Genomic DNA, 18,140 nt, shown 5'->3' with positions numbered 1-18,140 from the left:
TTGGGTTGCTGTCCCTGAATAGGTGATTTTAGGGAAATTTTGCTGTTTTTGGTTATTATCTTGAATATTCTTATAGATAGAGATAAACTGTAAACAGCAATAATATTCAGAAAAGTAAGGTTTACAAAAAAGTCACATGACCAAAATGGTCAGTTGACCCCTTTAGGAGTTATTGCCCTTTATAGTAAATTTTTAACAATTTTTCGTTAATCTTAGCATTCTTTTACAAAAATCTTCTCCTCTGAAACTACTGGGCCAAATAATCCAAACTTGGCCACAATCATCTTTGGGGTATTTAGTTTAAAAAACATGTCTGATGACCCGGCCATCCAACCAAAATGGCTGATATGGCTAAATATAGAACATAGGGGTAAATGTAGTTTTGGGCATATAACTCAAAAACGAAAGCATTAAGAGCAAATCTGACATGATGTAAAATTGTTTATCAGGTCAAGATCTATCTGCTCTGGAATTTTCAGATAGATCGGACAACCCGTTGTTAGGTTGCTGCCTCTGAATTGGTAATTTTAGGGAATTTTTGCTGTTTTTTGTTATTATCTTGAATATTATTATAGATAGAGATAAACTGTAAACAGCAATAATATTCAGAAAAGTAAGGTTTACAAAAAAGTCACATGACCAAAATGGTCAGTTGACCCCTTTAGGAGTTATTGCCCTTTATAGTAAATTTTTAACAATTTTTCGTTAATCTTAGCATTCTTTTACAAAAATCTTCTCCTCTGAAACTACTGGGCCAAATAATCCAAACTTGGCCACAATCATCTTTGGGGTATTTAGTTTAAAAAATATGTCTGATGACCCGGCCATCCAACCAAAATGGCTGATATGGCTAAATATAGAACATAGGGGTAAATGTAGTTTTGGGCATATAACTCAAAAACGAAAGCATTAAGAGCAAATCTGACATGATGTAAAATTGTTTATCAGGTCAAGATCTATCTGCTCTGGAATTTTCAGATAGATCGGACAACCCGTTGTTAGGTTGCTGCCTCTGAATTGGTAATTTTAGGGAATTTTTGCTGTTTTTTGTTATTATCTTGAATATTATTATAGATAGAGATAAACTGTAAACAGCAATAATGTACAGCAAAGTAGGACCAAAAAATAAGTCAACATGACCAAAATGGTCAATTGACCCCCTAAGGAGTTATTGTCCTTTATAGTCAATTTTTAACAATTTTCATAAAATTTAATTTTTACTAACATTTTCCACTGAAACTACTGGGCCAAGTTCATTATAGATAGAAATAATTGTAAGCAGCAAGAATGTTCAGTAAAATAAGATGTACAAACACATCACCATCACCAAAACACAATTTTGTCATGAATCCATCTGTGTCCTTTGTTTCATATTCACATAGACCAAGGTGAGCGACACAGGCTCTTTAGAGCCTCTAGTTTATATAGCATTCGTTTTGTTGTTTCTAAAGTTGTTAAGATAATTACACATGCATTCGGTCTTGAATTTACCTCGGAGTTTAGTATTTTTGTGATTTTACTTGTTTAATAATTCATGATATAATTTGGTAGAAATGCATTGTAAAGTGACAATGAATTTAAGCTAAATCCGCATATTTTAGCATTGAATCAATAGATAGGTGAACTATCAGTTGCCGAGGGTATCATCAGCTCAGTAGTCAGCATTTATAACCAATCTATGTAAAATTGTCTTCTTAAAAGTTTGATATTATTTAGATAGTAAGGTTTAAACTCCCTCAGGCAAAATTGATAAAATTGAGAATAGAAATGGGGAATGTGCCAAAGAGACAACAACCCGACCATAGAGCAGACAACAGCAGAAGGTCAACAACAGGTCTTCAATGCAACGAGAAATTCTCGCACCCGGAGGCGTCCTTTAGCTGGCCCCTAAACAAATATATACTGGTTCAGTGATAATGAACACCATACTAAACTCCAAATTGTACACAAGAAACTAAAAGTTAAATAATACAAGACTGACAAAGGCAAGAGGCTCCTGACTTGGGAAAGGCGGAAAAATGCGGCGGGGTTAAACATGTTTGTGAGATCTCAACCCTCCCCTATACCTCTAGCCAATGCAGAAAAGTAAACGCATAACAATAAGCACATTAAAATTCAGTTCAAGAGAAGTCCGAGTCTGATGTCAAAAGATGTAACAAAAGAAAATAAATAAAATGACAATAATACATAAATAACAACAGACTTCTAGCAGTTAACTGACATGACAGCCTCAGACCTCAATTAAACTGATTGAAAGATTATGTCTTCCTCATATGAATATCAGGCACAAAATCCTCCCGTTAGGGGTTTATTATCATACTATCATAGATATATGAGAAGAACATAACCATTGTCATGCCGACAACTGTTTTTTTTTTAAATAAATGTGTTTAGTTCCAATGCAAAGACCCTATACGTGAATCAATATTAAAGCCAAAATATGCAATCTTTAATAACCTGACCACAGTATTGTAACTATATTCCTTCTTAATAAGTCTGTTTAAAGGTTTTGTAAGCTTTTGAGGTGAATACTGACATTTTTGTGCTTTGTGAAGAATATCACCATAAAAGATTGGATATGAAATACCCGAACGTTTAAGATGTCTGCATGTTGAGTTATATTTATGAATTACTTCCTTATACCGATGATAAAATTTAGTAAATGGTTTGACTAGTTTGTGATACCGAAAACCCTGGTGTAATAATTTTTCAGTAATACATAAATTTCTCTCGCTAAAATCTAATACGTTGTTACATACACGAACGAATAAGTTGAGATATATAAACACCATAAGATGGTGACACGGGAACGATACTATCTAAAAATGGATAATTACCAATAGGAAATGAACAATCATTTCTTTAGTATACATACTGAAGTCATTATTATTGAGAACCAATATATCATCCAAATATATAAAAGAATTGTTAAATCTTTGTATCAAATGCTGTTTTGATGGGTCTTTGCTAATTTAAGTCATTAATTGTAACTCATAACAATACAAAAACAATAAGTGGTGCACAGTTAGTCCCCATTTGAATTCCAAGAACTTGACGATATACGGAATTTCCAAAGCGAACACAAATGTTATCAAGTAAAAAATCAAGCGCATATATAGTATCAAGGCATGTCCAATTAACATACCTCTTTTGTTTATTGCTACTAGAAAATGACCTAAAAGAGTTTGAACGTGTGTACTCGCATTCTGATTTTTTAAATGCTCAGGTAATTAGGGAGGTGATTTTTTTCTTAATAAGAATATGAGACAAAGTGGTATATAGGGTAAAAAAATCAAAGCTTTGAACAGATTCAAAATCACCAATATACGCATGCAATTTATCAAGTACTTCAAACGATTTTTTGACACTTCAAAAGTAATTAATTCTATTTTTAAAGGCCTTACTTGAACAATTTATTATCAGTTTTTTATTGTACCAAGTGTACTAGTAAGTAGAATAGACAATGTAGTAGTGGAACAATGGCTTGAAGATGAAATAAATCGATAATTGTGAGTTTTTTGTGTAGTTTCGGAAGCCAATACATAGTTGGGACTTTAATTGTATTTGGTTCTGCTTGTAAAGAAGTATCTAAAAGTTTGTGTTTGTTAACGATGTCGTTTTCTGAAAATGAAGTCAGTTGGAATGTTGGTGAATTCGTGATTTCCTTTTGTAGAACCTCAATATAAAATTTACGTCAAACAATAATGATATTATTAGCAGCTTTATCAACCGGGACAAAAACAAATTCCTTGGTTAGTTCTTTTAATTTATGTTTGAAACGCGAAATAGGGTTTTTGTTTATTTTCTGTGCTTATTAGCTGCACTCACTCGCTAATAATGTGAAATACAGCTAATATTCTGCTATATCAATGGGTAAAAAACCATATCAACCTAACATACTAAGTGACACAACATTATCCAATTTCACCCAACTACATAATAATTTTCTTGTTTTAAACTGAAGGTTATCTGAACCATTCGTTGTTTTTTGTATATTCGTATTTTTGTACTTGCATGTTTGGAGAAATAGTTTGATGGGTGAAACACGCGGCCTATTTGTTTGGAAAATTCCTGTTTATCTATTTTTAGGGTAATTATGATAATGAAACAAAACTGTTGATAACCTTGTTAGTACCTTTAATAAGTTTATTTGTCAATTGAACTTCTTATGCATGAAGGACGATTTTAAATACCCATTGAACTGACGACTTCACATCAAAGAAAGCAAACAAAAATGAAACATATGTTGTTAAATAATTATTTACAATATTTATAATTACCACTTTGTTTTATTTTTTTGGAAGTCAAGTGGGATTTTTCAGAACAAGAAATGGATTTTCATATATCTGATATTTTTATTCCAAGATGTCGAGGATCGCGTAAAGTAGATTGAAAATAAATATGTTATAAAATTCTTTATGCTAGTTTGAAGAACAAGAGTATCGTTTTATCAGAATACAAATATCAACAGCATGCATTTTAGAATTGAATGTTTCTTTTTTGTAAATAGATTGGGGTGTAACAGCGTTGACCGAAGTACATTTTGTATGTAGCGCGGAAGCGCATCATTTGAAAAATGCTCGCGCGATCAACGCTTTTACGTTCAATACATATACATTGATATAATTACATATTTTCGCTATGATCATGACAAATCGATTTTTATTTCTTTACGACATTATCTGTGCACTTTTTATGATAGCATGTGACATCATGAATGTTAAACCTCATTGGGATATGAAGGTGAATTTTAGTATGACGCACAAGCGTTGTAATATAATAAAAATATCGGATTTTTCTGAAACATAAATCATATTGCGATTTAGAAATAAAATAATAATACCGCATGTTTGACTAAAAGCATTAAACTAATGTTTGTATAAAATAAAGATTTGTACATATTTAATATTGACACGTTATCAGTATGTCTTTAATTATAAGTTTAATGTATTTAAATTTAAATACAAATAAGCAGAGAACAATTATAGACAGTAACAACAAAAATATAAACAAATTGTGAATGAATAAATTAGTTATGAACACATGATATATGAACACATTGTTTATGAACATATCAGTTGAATACGAAAACAACATACAAAACTTAAATCATTACAAATATTGCACGGTTTACATATCAAATACAATTTTGTTTTTCTCACTTATAAATTAAAAACATTAACTTATAACCCCAACTTTTGTATAGCAAGTACAGACTAAAATGGAATGTCCGACCATTATCATATAAAAGAGAGGCGAAAGATACCGGAGGGACAGTCAAACTCAAAGATCGAAAATTAACTGACATCGCCATTTTAAAGATCAAAAAGACATACAGTCAAAAAAGTACACATGACACAACATCGAAAACTAAAGACTAAGCAATACGAATCCTAACAAAAACTTGGGCTGATCTTAGGTGCTCCGGAAGGGTAAGCAGATCCTGCTCCACATGCGAAACCCGTCGTGTTGCTCATGTTATTACATTCCCACTAAATAGTCTAATTCGGTAGTTCACATTCATGAAAAGAGAAGGGGAATGTAATTACGACGTAAGGAGCATATCCGATAGCATCTGTGAAACGGTAATTGCATAAAGATCAACCAACTCGTCTATAAAATTTACGAATGGATGATTTCATCTTCACAATTGTGAACTCTTGCTTTAACATTTTCCTCAACACTCTATCAAGGAAATACAAGCCCGGAAACATCGTATTCAGGCGCTGCTGGAATGGTGTTACTTAAAAATGGAAATTTCACAATTTGGAAGCTGAAATCATCTTTTTTGTCGTAAAGTTTTATTTTCAATCGAACCTCATTGTCAATTGCTAGATGTAAGTCAAAAATGAGGACGACTTGACCATGTTGACTGGATCTGTTTTATCCTTTATCTCTAGTTTGATGGGATAGATGCGTTCAACATAAGTCACCAAATTTTGAATTCTCTAGTGAGAGAATACCATCTATATAGCGGAAAGTAAACTAAAATGATATTGCTAACTTTTTATCTTTCTTCACAAGAATTCCTATAAGAAGCCAGCCTCATAAAGATTAAGAAACAAGTCGACAAGAAGAGGGGCACAATTGTTTACCATATACTGTTATTAGATTTAATATTAATTGCCAAGAGAATTATTTTAATCATACTGAAAAACGCTAATGAACACTGACGGCTAAATTTGTGTCTCCTGTTTATATTATATATCTGAATGTCTGTACGTTAGAGACACACCACTGTCAATGCTATTTGGACCACAATGTTTCATTTCTGTTTCTGATTGACCACTCATGCTATTCAAAGTGTTCAAATTAAGACCTTTGATTCCAAAATTAAAGTTTTCCAGATTACTGAGTATCGTTTCGTCATTGTCACTACTGTTAAGTGCTGAAATGACATAAAAAAAAACCTATTTAAAATCTACAGATTCATAATATGTTGAAATGTGATGTTTTATATTGTAAAGAGAACGAACGACTTTAATTGACACTACTAAAGTTTTTCAGTCAACACTATGGATTGAATGATTGATTGTGTCCTAAACGTTACATTTTGACTGAATGTCATGAGGATTATATAGTCAACACTCCGAGCTACCATCTATTAGAGTTTTCAATTTCGACCACTTTCTTGCTTGTCTCCTTTAATGCTGTTTTGAGATTCGAACATTGGTACACTTGTTTTTTTTTTATCAATGATCGCCGAATATGCACTATAAAGCAGTTATTTCATAAGAGACAGGGAGAGAACTTTATAAGCAGCATTTTGCCGTTTGGTGTTATATGCTAATCATATATTTGAGTCTATAGTCTGCGGATCTATTATTCAGTAGTTGTCGTTTGTTGTTGTAGTTGTTTAAATTTCCTGAATTTTGGTCATTGTTGTATACGTAGCTCAACAAATGTCATATGTTCAACAGGATCTGCTAACACTTCCAATGACTGAAAACTATATAAAGATATACAAAAGATTGATATATGTCTGTAAAAGTTTGGTATCCGTAAAAGTAATGTCAAAATACATTTAGCAATTATTGAGATGAACAATGCAGCAAGAAAAATGGTACCCAGTTTAATAATAATTCAATAAACATTCTATATGTTGCCAGAACACATTACGTGCCAGTATTCTTCATTTTGAAATGCAAATAGTTTTATGCTAAATGTGCTAAGGCTTGAAGCTAGTATACTTACGTATACTTACTAGACACATTCATAGACATGTAGTCTCCGGATGCTGCAAAAGTCGAAGGCAAAGATTCTATAAAAATAACAATAGGAAATTAATTATTTTAGTAGCATGTATATTTTGTTGAGAGCTTATAATATTGCATTTTCCAATTTGAACAGTACAATACAGTAATGGCAATTATGATTATTATGGCATTATTATTTCCCTTGTTTGAAACCATAAATTTCATATTTCTTTATTTAAGAATTAACATGAAGTTTATTCAGTATATATTTGTTAAATCGCATAGTCTTTGCTATTTGAATTCATTTGTTAATTATATTGATTTATATTTTAAAGTTTAATATTTGCATTGTCGCAAAGCCTTTGATGACCTTCTGCAAGAAACTTAAATATTTTATTTAGTTTTGGATCCTTAATATGAATCCTCCGAGGACTGACATTCAGTCCAACTTTTCCTACCATCCTTTAGGTTAGTGCATTTGCTACATGCCTTCTTAGTACACAGGAAAAATTGCAACATATGTTTATCATATGTTTTCAAAACATATGAAAAACATATGAAAATCATATGTTTTTCATATGTTTAGGACAAACATATGATAAACATATGTTTACAATCATATGTTTACATATGATTTGAAACATATGAAAACATATGTTAGCAAACATATGTTAACATATGTTTTATGACATATGTAAACATATGTTTACAAACATATGAAAAACATATGATTTTCATATGTTTTCATATGTTTTAAAATACATTAATGAAAATTGGAGAAAATGTCTAAATTAGTATTGAAGCCTATCATCCTAACAGCAGAGCTTTCTAATTAATTTAATAAGAATGTAAAATAAGTGAATGAGTTATGATTAATAGATAATAATATGAATAATGAATAAATATTCTTTACTTTTTATAGTTGGTTCTTTATTCTAAATTATTTTTTATTGATTATCCCATTATTCTCTCTCTGTTCTTTATTATTTATTTTTTATTATTTATTCTGCATTTTTTTTTTCTTATTCCCTTTTCTTAAATCCCTAATTTTGATTCCAGACCCTCGTATTACGTACTTGGCACGTCGAATTCGAAAACCGGGAAAACTCGGAAATATTTTCACCGTTATCGTTTTGTACACTATGACGCAAACCATGGACGCTCACGCGATCATCTGCAGCAGTCTACAGCTGTTTATTTAAGTTTTAAGAATAGACAGAGATAGATTCTACTTCTTCTTCTACTTATAAACAGATAAATTGAATTGAGTGACTTGTCGATTAACTAGAAGAAACCGGGGAACGAAACATAGAAATGAAAGTCTAGAGAAAGTCAACGCAACGAAAGTTCGAAATGTCGAAAGTGTTTTGTTTTCATGGATTACGTACATTTATGTAAGTAAGTAAGTAAGTAAATTTTATTTAGAGTCGGCATATATATACATTATAACAGAGAAAACATGAGCTCTGGTGTACCTTAAAAGGGCAACGAATGGTAAATATAATAATGCACCTTTTTTATTATTATAATTGGCCAAAAACAGGAAGATGTGTGTGCAAATTTTTCACAAAAAAACTATTTGACTGTTGATTGTAAACTGGAGAACCGGTATATCACAATACCAGCTCTGTCTTAAATATGCTTGATCACCTACAGTGGCCTACATTAGAATTGAGACGAATACAAACAAAACTAGTGGTATTCTATAAGATCATACACCAACACATAGCAATTTACCCTAAAGATCTTCTTGTTAAATCAGACAGTAGAACAAGATATAAACATACCAACCACTTTACACTCAGCCTCCAAGGCCTGCCAACAATTATAAGTTAAAATACAAGTACAAATGTAGTCTAAATAATAATGAAGTCTTGAAAGCTATTATACTTAATTTTATTGTCGAGCCTGCAACTTTTGTTGCAGAAAGCTCGACATAGGGATAGTGATCCGGCGGCTACGGGGGCGGCGTTAGCTAACTTCTTAAAAGGTTTATATTTTAGAAGGTGAAAGACCTGGATGCTTCATACTTTGTATATAGATGCCTCATGTTACGAAGTTTCCGTCAGTCACATGTCCAATGTCCTTGACCTCATTTTCATGGTTCAGTGACCACTTGAAAAAAAAGTTCAGAATTTTTGTAGTGTTTATTTCTCTCTTATTATAAGTAATAGGATAACTATATTTGGTATGTGCGTACCTTGCAAGGTCCTCATGCCCATCAGACAGTTTTCACTTGACCTCGACCTCTTTCATGGATCAGTGAACAAGGTTAAGTTTTGGTGGTCAAGTCCATATCTCAGATACTATAAGCAATAGGGCTAGTATATTTGGTGTATGGAAGGACTGGAAGGTGTACATGTCCAACTGGCAGGTGTCATCTGACCTTGACCTCATTTTCATGGTTCAGTGGTTATACATTAGTTAAGTTTTTGTGTTTTGGTCTGTTTTTCTCATACTTTATGCAATAGGTCTACTATATTTGTTTTATGGGATGATTGTAAGGTGTACATGTCTAGCGGGCAGATGTCATCTGACCTTGACCTCATTTTCACAGTTCAGTGGTCAAAGTTAAGTTTTTAAGTTTCGGTCTTTTTATCTAATATTATATACCAACGGTCAACTATATTTGGTGTATGGAAATATATTATACTCTATATGTCAGTCCCGCAGGTTTTATTTGATCATGACCTCAATTGCACGGTTCATTGCACAGTGTTAAGTTTTTGTGTTTTGGTCTATTTTTCTTAAACTATAAGTAGTAGGTCAACTATATTTGTTGTATGGAAGCTTTAGCTGTACATGTCTGCCTGGCATGGTTCATCTGACCTTGACCTCATTTTCATGGTTCATTGGTCTTTGTTTAGCTATCTTGGTTAATGTTAAGTTTATGTGACAGTTGTTATAAAGCTTTATACTTAGGACTATCAACATAATATCAATGATTAGTAAAGAACTTAGAAGGCGAGACATTTCAGTGTGTGCACTCTTGTTTACATCTATGTCGCATAATGGCTGCGTCAATGCAAAAATTAAAAATAGCCTTTCTAGACGTCATAATAATTTGGACTACATGTTCATTTGTATCTTACAAGTGACTTCAACAATGAGCAAAGTGCATATAAATGCAAAGTCAGCTTTATAAGTCAAATGAAGGAACTTACAGACTGATAATGATTTTTAAACAAAACAAGGAACAAATAAACAAATATGATATACTAGTACAATGTATACAGGGTTGGCAAAAACCCAGGTTTTATGAGTAGTGCCCAGCCCAGTGGGAAATACTGGGAAAACCCGGGTTTTACTGGGTTTTACTGGATAATACTGGGCAATACTGGGTAATATAAGATACTGGACTGAATTTTAAAAAGGATTCAGTAATCAAACACAAATACAATACATTTAACATATATATAAACTTATTTTTAATTATAAACAAGTTTACTTGTTTGAGTCTTATGATACATGCATGTACAAATGTATAAATTTGAGAAAGAATTATTCTAACAGCTCTGAAATTTTTTTCTTCAACTAAATATAGCTAGTATAAAGTATTTAAAAATTACATGTAAGAAAGTATAAATGTACAAAACTCATTAATAAGTCATAATTCAGATTAGAACACAGATATGTTAATATAACAATAATCAGCCTTTTCATTTCCATAAGAATTAATGACAAGACCCTCTAGGGTGTTTGTTTAGCAATCATAATTGCATATATATAGCAATTTAATTTACATTCCTCATAAACACTGCAATAAAATGTTTAGATTATTGAAACAAAGCCTTAAAAATTAACAAGGAATTGGGCAAATCTTGCATTTTGCCTACAATGTACATAGAATTTAAGTGGAGAAGGAATGAACTTGAACTTTTAATCTGCTAGAAATGACTCTCTATGATTATCTGTATAAAATGTATATATTTAGCTATAATACTATGAAACTACAACAAGTCTTTATTATTTTGTATGGAAATAAGCTTAAAAATTCGTATTGCCCAGTATTACCCGTTTCTGGGAGTATTGCCCAGCCCGCCCAGTAAAACCCGGGTGGGTAATACTTTGCCAACCCTGCTAGTATAGCAACAAACTACAACATAAACTTCTAAATAACAGGCTTCTGACTTGGGACAGAAACATACAGCATGTACAGGATGTGATGGAGTCAAACCAGTTTGTTGGTGCCAAATTAAACCCCCTCCTAACCTTGGATAGTGGTGTGAAAAGGGCTTAACACATTTGTCATCAGATATGTACAAAGCAAAAAGACATCTAACAAAAACCTAAACCCGACAGGGTATTTATACATCACCACAGGCACAACAAAAATAACCTCTAAGTCCAGATTTGAGAGTTACCTCTTAGTTACTGATAACTAGTTCAAAGATAACAACAAGTTATTTACACAGTGTACCACCAAACCTTGCCTGGTTAAGGTTTATTCCAGATACTAGTAGTAACTACAGCATACAAAATAGTTCAGGTTTTGGTGTAAAATGTATGCAATAATTATAATAGGGCATGAATAAGTCTGCAAGTCTGTGTCTATCAACATGATCAAGGTTCATTTGACCTTGTCTTGATCTCATTTACATGTACACTGACCAAATTTAAACATCATTATGTATACATGTACATGTAACTTCAAATTTCAAAAAAGAGTGGAAACAAAAAATCAACAATTTTATTAATTCATTTGTAAAGGAGCATAACTCTTGAAATGTATAAGTAATTCCTCTAGAATTCAAAACTTGATCTGTGTTACAAAGTGTAAATTTTATGTGGTTTAATATAAGCATTGTGTGTAATTTTCGTTGCATTTGGTCAAAACAAACAGAAACTACAATAAGAAAACGGAAACAAAAAAATCAGTCATTTTTCAATTTGTAAAGGGTATAAGTCAAGAACAGTAAAAGTGATGCCACCAAATATGAACTCGATCTGAATTTATAAATGTGGAAATAAGCGGTGTGTATAAGTTTCATAACATTTGGTTGAGGCAAACTAAAATTAGAGAGAAAAGAACAATAACTAGAGGCTCTCAAGAGCCTGTATCGCTCACCTGATTCTACTTGGGTTTTTGAAATCATATAAAAAAATATAAAATTTGGCTAAAAGTGACAACACAACCTCATTTATAAGGAAAGGAACATGTTTAATTTCATTCAAAAGTCCCCCACTGGCGGCCATCTTGGATGACGAATCGGCTACAAAGTAACAACACTTGGTCAGCACCTCATAAGGAACATTCATGCCATGTTTGGTTTTATTCCATTCAGTGGTTCTCTAAAAGAAGTCATTTGTATGCATTTCCCATAGGGTCCTATGTTAAACTAAGTCCCCTGCTGGCGGCCATCTTGGATGATGGATCGGCTACAAAGTAACAACACTTGGTCAGCACCACATTAGGAACATTCATGCCATGTTTGGTTTTATTCCATTCAGTGGTTCTCTAAAAGAAGTCATTTGTATGCATTTCCCATAGGGTCCTATGTTAATCTAAGTCCCCCGCTGGCGGCCATCTTGGATGATGGATCGGCTACAAAGTAACAACACTTGGTCAGCCCCCTATAAGAAACATTCATGCTATGTTTGGTTTTATTCCATTCAGTAGTTCTCTAAAAGAAGTCATTTGTATGCATTTCCCATAGGGTCCTATGTTAAACTAAGTCCCCGCTGGCGGCCATCTTGGATAATGGATAGGCTACAAAGTAACAACACTTGGTCAGCACTCCATAAGGAACATTCATGCTATGTTTGGTTTCATTCCATTCAGTGGTTCTCTAAAAGAAGTCATTTGTATGCATTTCCCATAGGGTCCTATGTTAAACTAAGTCCCCTGCTGGCGGCCATCTTGGATGATGGATTGGCTACAAAGTAACAACACTTGGTCAGCACCTCATAAGGAACATTCATGCAATGTTTGCTTTTATTCCATTCAGTGGTTCTCTAAAAGAAGTCATTTGTATGCATTTCCCATAGGGTCCTATGTTAAACTAAGTCCCCCGCTGGCGGCAATCTTGGATAATGGATCGGCTACAAAGTAACAACTCTTGGTCAGCACCACATTAGGAACATTCATGCCATGTTTGATTTCATTCCATTCAGTGGTTCTCTAAAAGAAGTCATTTGTATGCATTTCCCATAGGGTCCTATGTTAAACTAAGTCTCCCGCTGGCGGCCATCTTGGATAATGGATCAGCTACAAAGTAACAACACTTGGTCAGCACTCCATAAGGAACATTCATGCTATGTTTGGTTTCATTCCATTTAGTGGTTCTCTAGAAAAAGTCATTTGTATGCATTTCCCATAGGGTCCTATGTTAAACTAAGTCCCCCGCTGGCGGCCATCTTGGATGATGGATCGGCTACAAAGTAACAACACTTGGTCAGCACCCCATAAGGAACATTCATGCTATGTTTGGTTTTATTCCATTCAGTGGTTCTCTAAAAGAAGTCATTTGTATGCATTTCCCATAGGGTCCTATGTTAAACTAAGTCCCCTGCTGGCGGCCATCTTTGATGATGGATCGGCTACAAAGTAACAACACTTGGTCAGCACCACATAAGGAACATTCATGCCATGTTTGGTTTCATTCCAATCAGTGGTTCACTAGAAGAAGTCATTTGTATGCATTTCCCATAGGGTCCTATGTTAAACTAAGTCCCCGGCTGGCGGCCATCTTGGATGATGGATCGGCTACAAAGTAACAACACTTGGTCAGCACCTCATAAGGAACATTCATGCCATGTTTGGTTTCATTCCATTCAGTGGTTCTCTAAAAGAAGTCTTTTGTATGCATTTCCCATAGCGTCCTATGTTAAACTAAGTCCCCCGCTGGCGGCCATCTTGGATGATGGATCGGCTACAAAGTAACAACACTTGGTCAGCACCTCATAAGGAACATTCATGCCATGTTTGGTTCCATTCCATTCAGTGGTTCTCTAGAAGAAGTTCAAAATGTAAATTGTTAACGACGACGGACGACGACGACGGACGACGACGACGGACGACGGACGCCAAGTGGTGAGAAAAGCTCACTTGGCCCTTCGGGCCAGGTGAGCTAAAAATTCAGCAATGCATAACTGAAGAAAGGTAAAAGTAACACCAGTGACCACCCAATTTTTTGGGACATACAACAAAATGTATGTACTGACGGATGGACAAGGTTAAAATTTAAATCCCTGGTCTCATTGACTAAAGAAGTTACCATGGTTGATTAAAAATGTATACATTTAATTTGAAAATTAGTTATAAAGGCTGTGTATTTAGTTACTGCACATATAAAGTTTCAAAAATTCCCTAGTGCACACCAAAAACAATAAATATATGTTACTACCGAAGAAAATTTTAGAAACGAAGAGTTGACAACTCATGAAATTATCTGGCATAACAACATGCATGTTATTTTCACTAATAACTTATTTAATATAAAAAAAAAAGATGTGGTATGATTGCCAATGAGACAACTGTCCATATGATAAGAGACCAAAATGACACAGAAATTAACAACTATAGGGCACTGTACGGCCTTCAACAATGAGAAAAGCCCATACTGCATAGTCAGCTATAAAAGGTCCCTAAATGACAATATAAAACAATTCAAACGAGAAAACTTAGGGCTTTATTTTTGTACAAAAAATGAACACAAAACAAATATGTAACACATAAACAAACGACAACCACTGAGTTACAGACTCCTGAATTAAGTTATCCCCTTGACCATGTACATTTGTACTGTTAACTGATGAAAAAGATTGGCATTATACATTTGTAAATCATAACAAGAACTTATTTAGTCAGAGATCAAATTTAACCACTTTGATACACCATTGAATTCATACAACAGGCATATGGATTTAATAAGATGGATTAGAACATTTAAATAATTTAATACTTTTATATTATACATGTATATACTAGTATATTTTTTTTCCGGGCAAGTCTAGATCTGTTGGTCTTGTTTTAAAAGATCAAAATAAGCCAATTTTGCCATATAACATGTATAAAAATATTTAAGGCAATTTGTCAGATATTTTAACTTAATTTCATTTTACATTATTTCTTTTAGCATTTTCTATGGAAGTACATGTACATGTACTTCAAGAAGAAGAAGAAGCTAAGCAACAGAATGGAATTCTCTGAGGCATTGCTTTCTAGATTATATGATGGATTCATAGATTTTCATATTGATTTATGTGCATATAAAGAGCAGCCGGCAATTATTTTATGACGAGAGGTATGTACATGTAATAAAAAGGATAACTTTGTTTGAATATTTTGTTGTTGTCAGACTATCTACATGTTACACATTTTGATTTCGTGTAAGCTGTGAAAAAATATTTTTTCCACTGGACCATTTTATTGAAAATAGGATTGGAAGCTCTATATACACTCCATTGCTTGTTCTTTTTATACGACCACAAACAATTTTTGGGGATTGTATAATGGTAAGGTGTTGTCGTTATCTGCAGCGTCTGAAGACACATTGGTTTCCGAACAATAACTTAGGTTTAAGTGCATAAATCTTTATGAATTTTGTTTAGAAGGTCCAATACCACAAAAAAAGGTTGGGATGATTTTGGGGATGATGGTCGGAAGTCCCAACCGTTTAGGAATTAGGGGCCCAAAATGGGCCAAAAACAAGCATTTTTCTAGTTTCAGGATAATAGCTTGTTTATAAGTATTTCAATTGCTCTGAAATTGTACCACAATGTTTAAAACCACAAGTACAAGGTTTTGATTCAGTTTAGGGGTCATGGGGCCAAAGTTTAGGAATAAGGGGCCAAAAACAAGTATTTTTCTAGTTTCCAGACAATAACTTGTGTGTAATTGTATAGATCTCTCTGAAATTGTACCACAATGTTCCATATAACAAAGGAAAGGCTGGGATAGAGTTTTGGGTTAGTTGCCCAAAATATGCAGGAATTAGGGGCCAAAAAGAAGCATGTTTCTAGTTTCCATACAATAACTTGTGTTTAAGTGACTCATACATGTAGGCAGATTAAGGTGGGAGGCCCAGGCAGCCCTGCCCCCTCCACCCCCCCCCCCCCCCTCTTTTCTGGGAAAATTTTGGTTGATTATATAGGGAAACACTGAAGCATGTCCGGATCAGTCCCCCTCTTAGGCAGTCACTGGGCCCCCACATATGAAAATTTCTGGATCCGCCATCGAGTGTATGGATCTCTCTGAAATTGTACTACAAGGTTCCATACTACAAAAGAAAGGATGGGATTGAGTTTAAGGGTTATTGCTCCAAGGGGGATTTTAATAAGTTGAGGGGGGGATAGTTTGTTTACAACTTTTTTAAGGGATTCCTTTTTTTTTTCAAAATTTTTCAAATTTTTGATTTTTGAAAAGTTTCATGCAATATAAATGTTCAGCAAAGTAAGATCTACAATGGTCAACATAACCAAATTTTCAATGGACCCCTTAAGCAGTTGTTGCCCTTTATAGTAAATTTTTAACAACTTTCTCGTAAATTTTGCAATCTTTTCCTCTTTTGTGTTTTGAGCAAGAACTAAAGAAGATAAAGAGAAACTTAACAGGCTATTAATAAAATATGTTTACAGGAGTTTTGCCTCTTGGAAATAGATATTGAATTTGTAAGGAATTGCATCCCACACATGTCTACTTTTCTCGTAGATTATTTTTATAATTTAATGTTAAAAAAAGAACATACTTATTTGTTGTGGTTATTGCTTTTTGACAGCAAATTTTATATATCCATCAATTGGTGAGGTACATTGAAACAATGTTCTTTTATTAAATACATAAAGTATACAGATGGTAACACAAATGACAACATGTTACATGTATGTTCATGAGTTTAATATTTATATATAAACGTTGTATTTCAACAATTTTGCCTATGAAACAGCAAATCAAGATTTAATTAACCGGAGTTAATGCCTAAATGGATTTTTTTAAACTTAGGCAGAAAAATAGTTTATTATATATATACATGATATATGAGAAAGTTCATGCTATACATATATTTGTTGTTTGTTTATAAATCTAGTTTTTGTCTGGACTTTTGGATTAACTTAAAATTTATAATTTTAACTTGTTACCAAATGAAAGGAAAGTGCAGTATAAGAATCACTGGTGTACATGTTATGATGTTCATGTACATGTAGGTGCAGATGTCCTGTAAAAAAAACTGGTATCAAAGTAAGTTCATATGTAGAATTGCATTTGATTTAAATAATTTAATGTTATCTATTCAAAACTTTTTCAATTGTGTAATTGTACATGTATACAGTTGTTTATTTTTCTGTCTTTCTGATGTCAAGTATGCATCCAGAAATCCTTACCCGTCTCCTCTGCTTCTGCTGCACACGCATGAGAAATGAGAAGCTCAAATAATTATAGCATTTGCATCACAGACTGTATATTATGAATTGTATATTTAACATGATCAAAAGTTGTTCTGGTCTTGAATATACATTAAATATTTGCCACTGTACATTAAAATAAACAAGAAAAATTAATTTAATAATTTTCTTTTAACTGTAGAGTGTATAGAATATTGATATAAGGAGATGGGGTATGATTCTCAATGAGACAACTCTCAATTAAAAAACTAAAGAACGAAGATAAAACATTTACTGGTCACTGTTGAAGTGTTCAGCAATGAACAATAATCAAAATCCATACCATAAAGTATAAACCTTCAACTTGTTTAAGGATGCAAAATGTGAACCATTGAAAAATTAAAACTACATATTGTATGGCAGCCATTAATTAATATGTTTATAGAATGATTGTAAGGTGTTTATATTTGTCTTGCAGGTGCAATTCTTGCCAGATTTTTATAAAACTCATACTATACTTTAATATCAGCAATATCTTGGTCAAGTTCACTACTTTTGACCGATTGACTATTTTCGAAAGAGTTATGCCCCTTGAAAATATTAAATAAAGGAAAATGGCCT

The 18,140-nt window shown here is 33.1% G+C and overlaps 1 protein-coding gene across 4 annotated transcripts in view; it reads right to left on the bottom strand.

Annotated features, from left to right (window-relative positions):
• Positions 1–4,120: 4,120 nt before the first annotated feature.
• The window catches only part of LOC139500658 (uncharacterized), a 29,548-nt gene continuing 15,528 nt past the window's right edge, over positions 4,121–18,140 (bottom strand). Inside the window, exons 12-13 of one of the 4 annotated variants that reach the window (XM_071289425.1) lie at positions 7,195–7,261; positions 4,121–6,388 (exon numbers count right to left, since the gene is read on the bottom strand). In XM_071289425.1, coding sequence (XP_071145526.1) covers positions 6,382–6,388; positions 7,195–7,261 — 74 coding nt within the window. In that variant the 3' untranslated portion in view covers positions 4,121–6,381. The remainder of the gene's footprint in view (positions 6,389–7,194; positions 7,262–18,140) is intronic. The other 3 variants (XM_071289423.1, XM_071289424.1, XM_071289426.1) reach the window with 3 other exon arrangements.

This window comes from Mytilus edulis, chromosome 13, assembly GCF_963676685.1.
Source record: "Mytilus edulis chromosome 13, xbMytEdul2.2, whole genome shotgun sequence".
NCBI classification, from domain to species: domain Eukaryota; kingdom Metazoa; phylum Mollusca; class Bivalvia; order Mytilida; family Mytilidae; genus Mytilus; species Mytilus edulis.
Note: the sequence above shows the minus strand (reverse complement) of the source record. Positions and strands in the feature narration are given on the sequence as shown.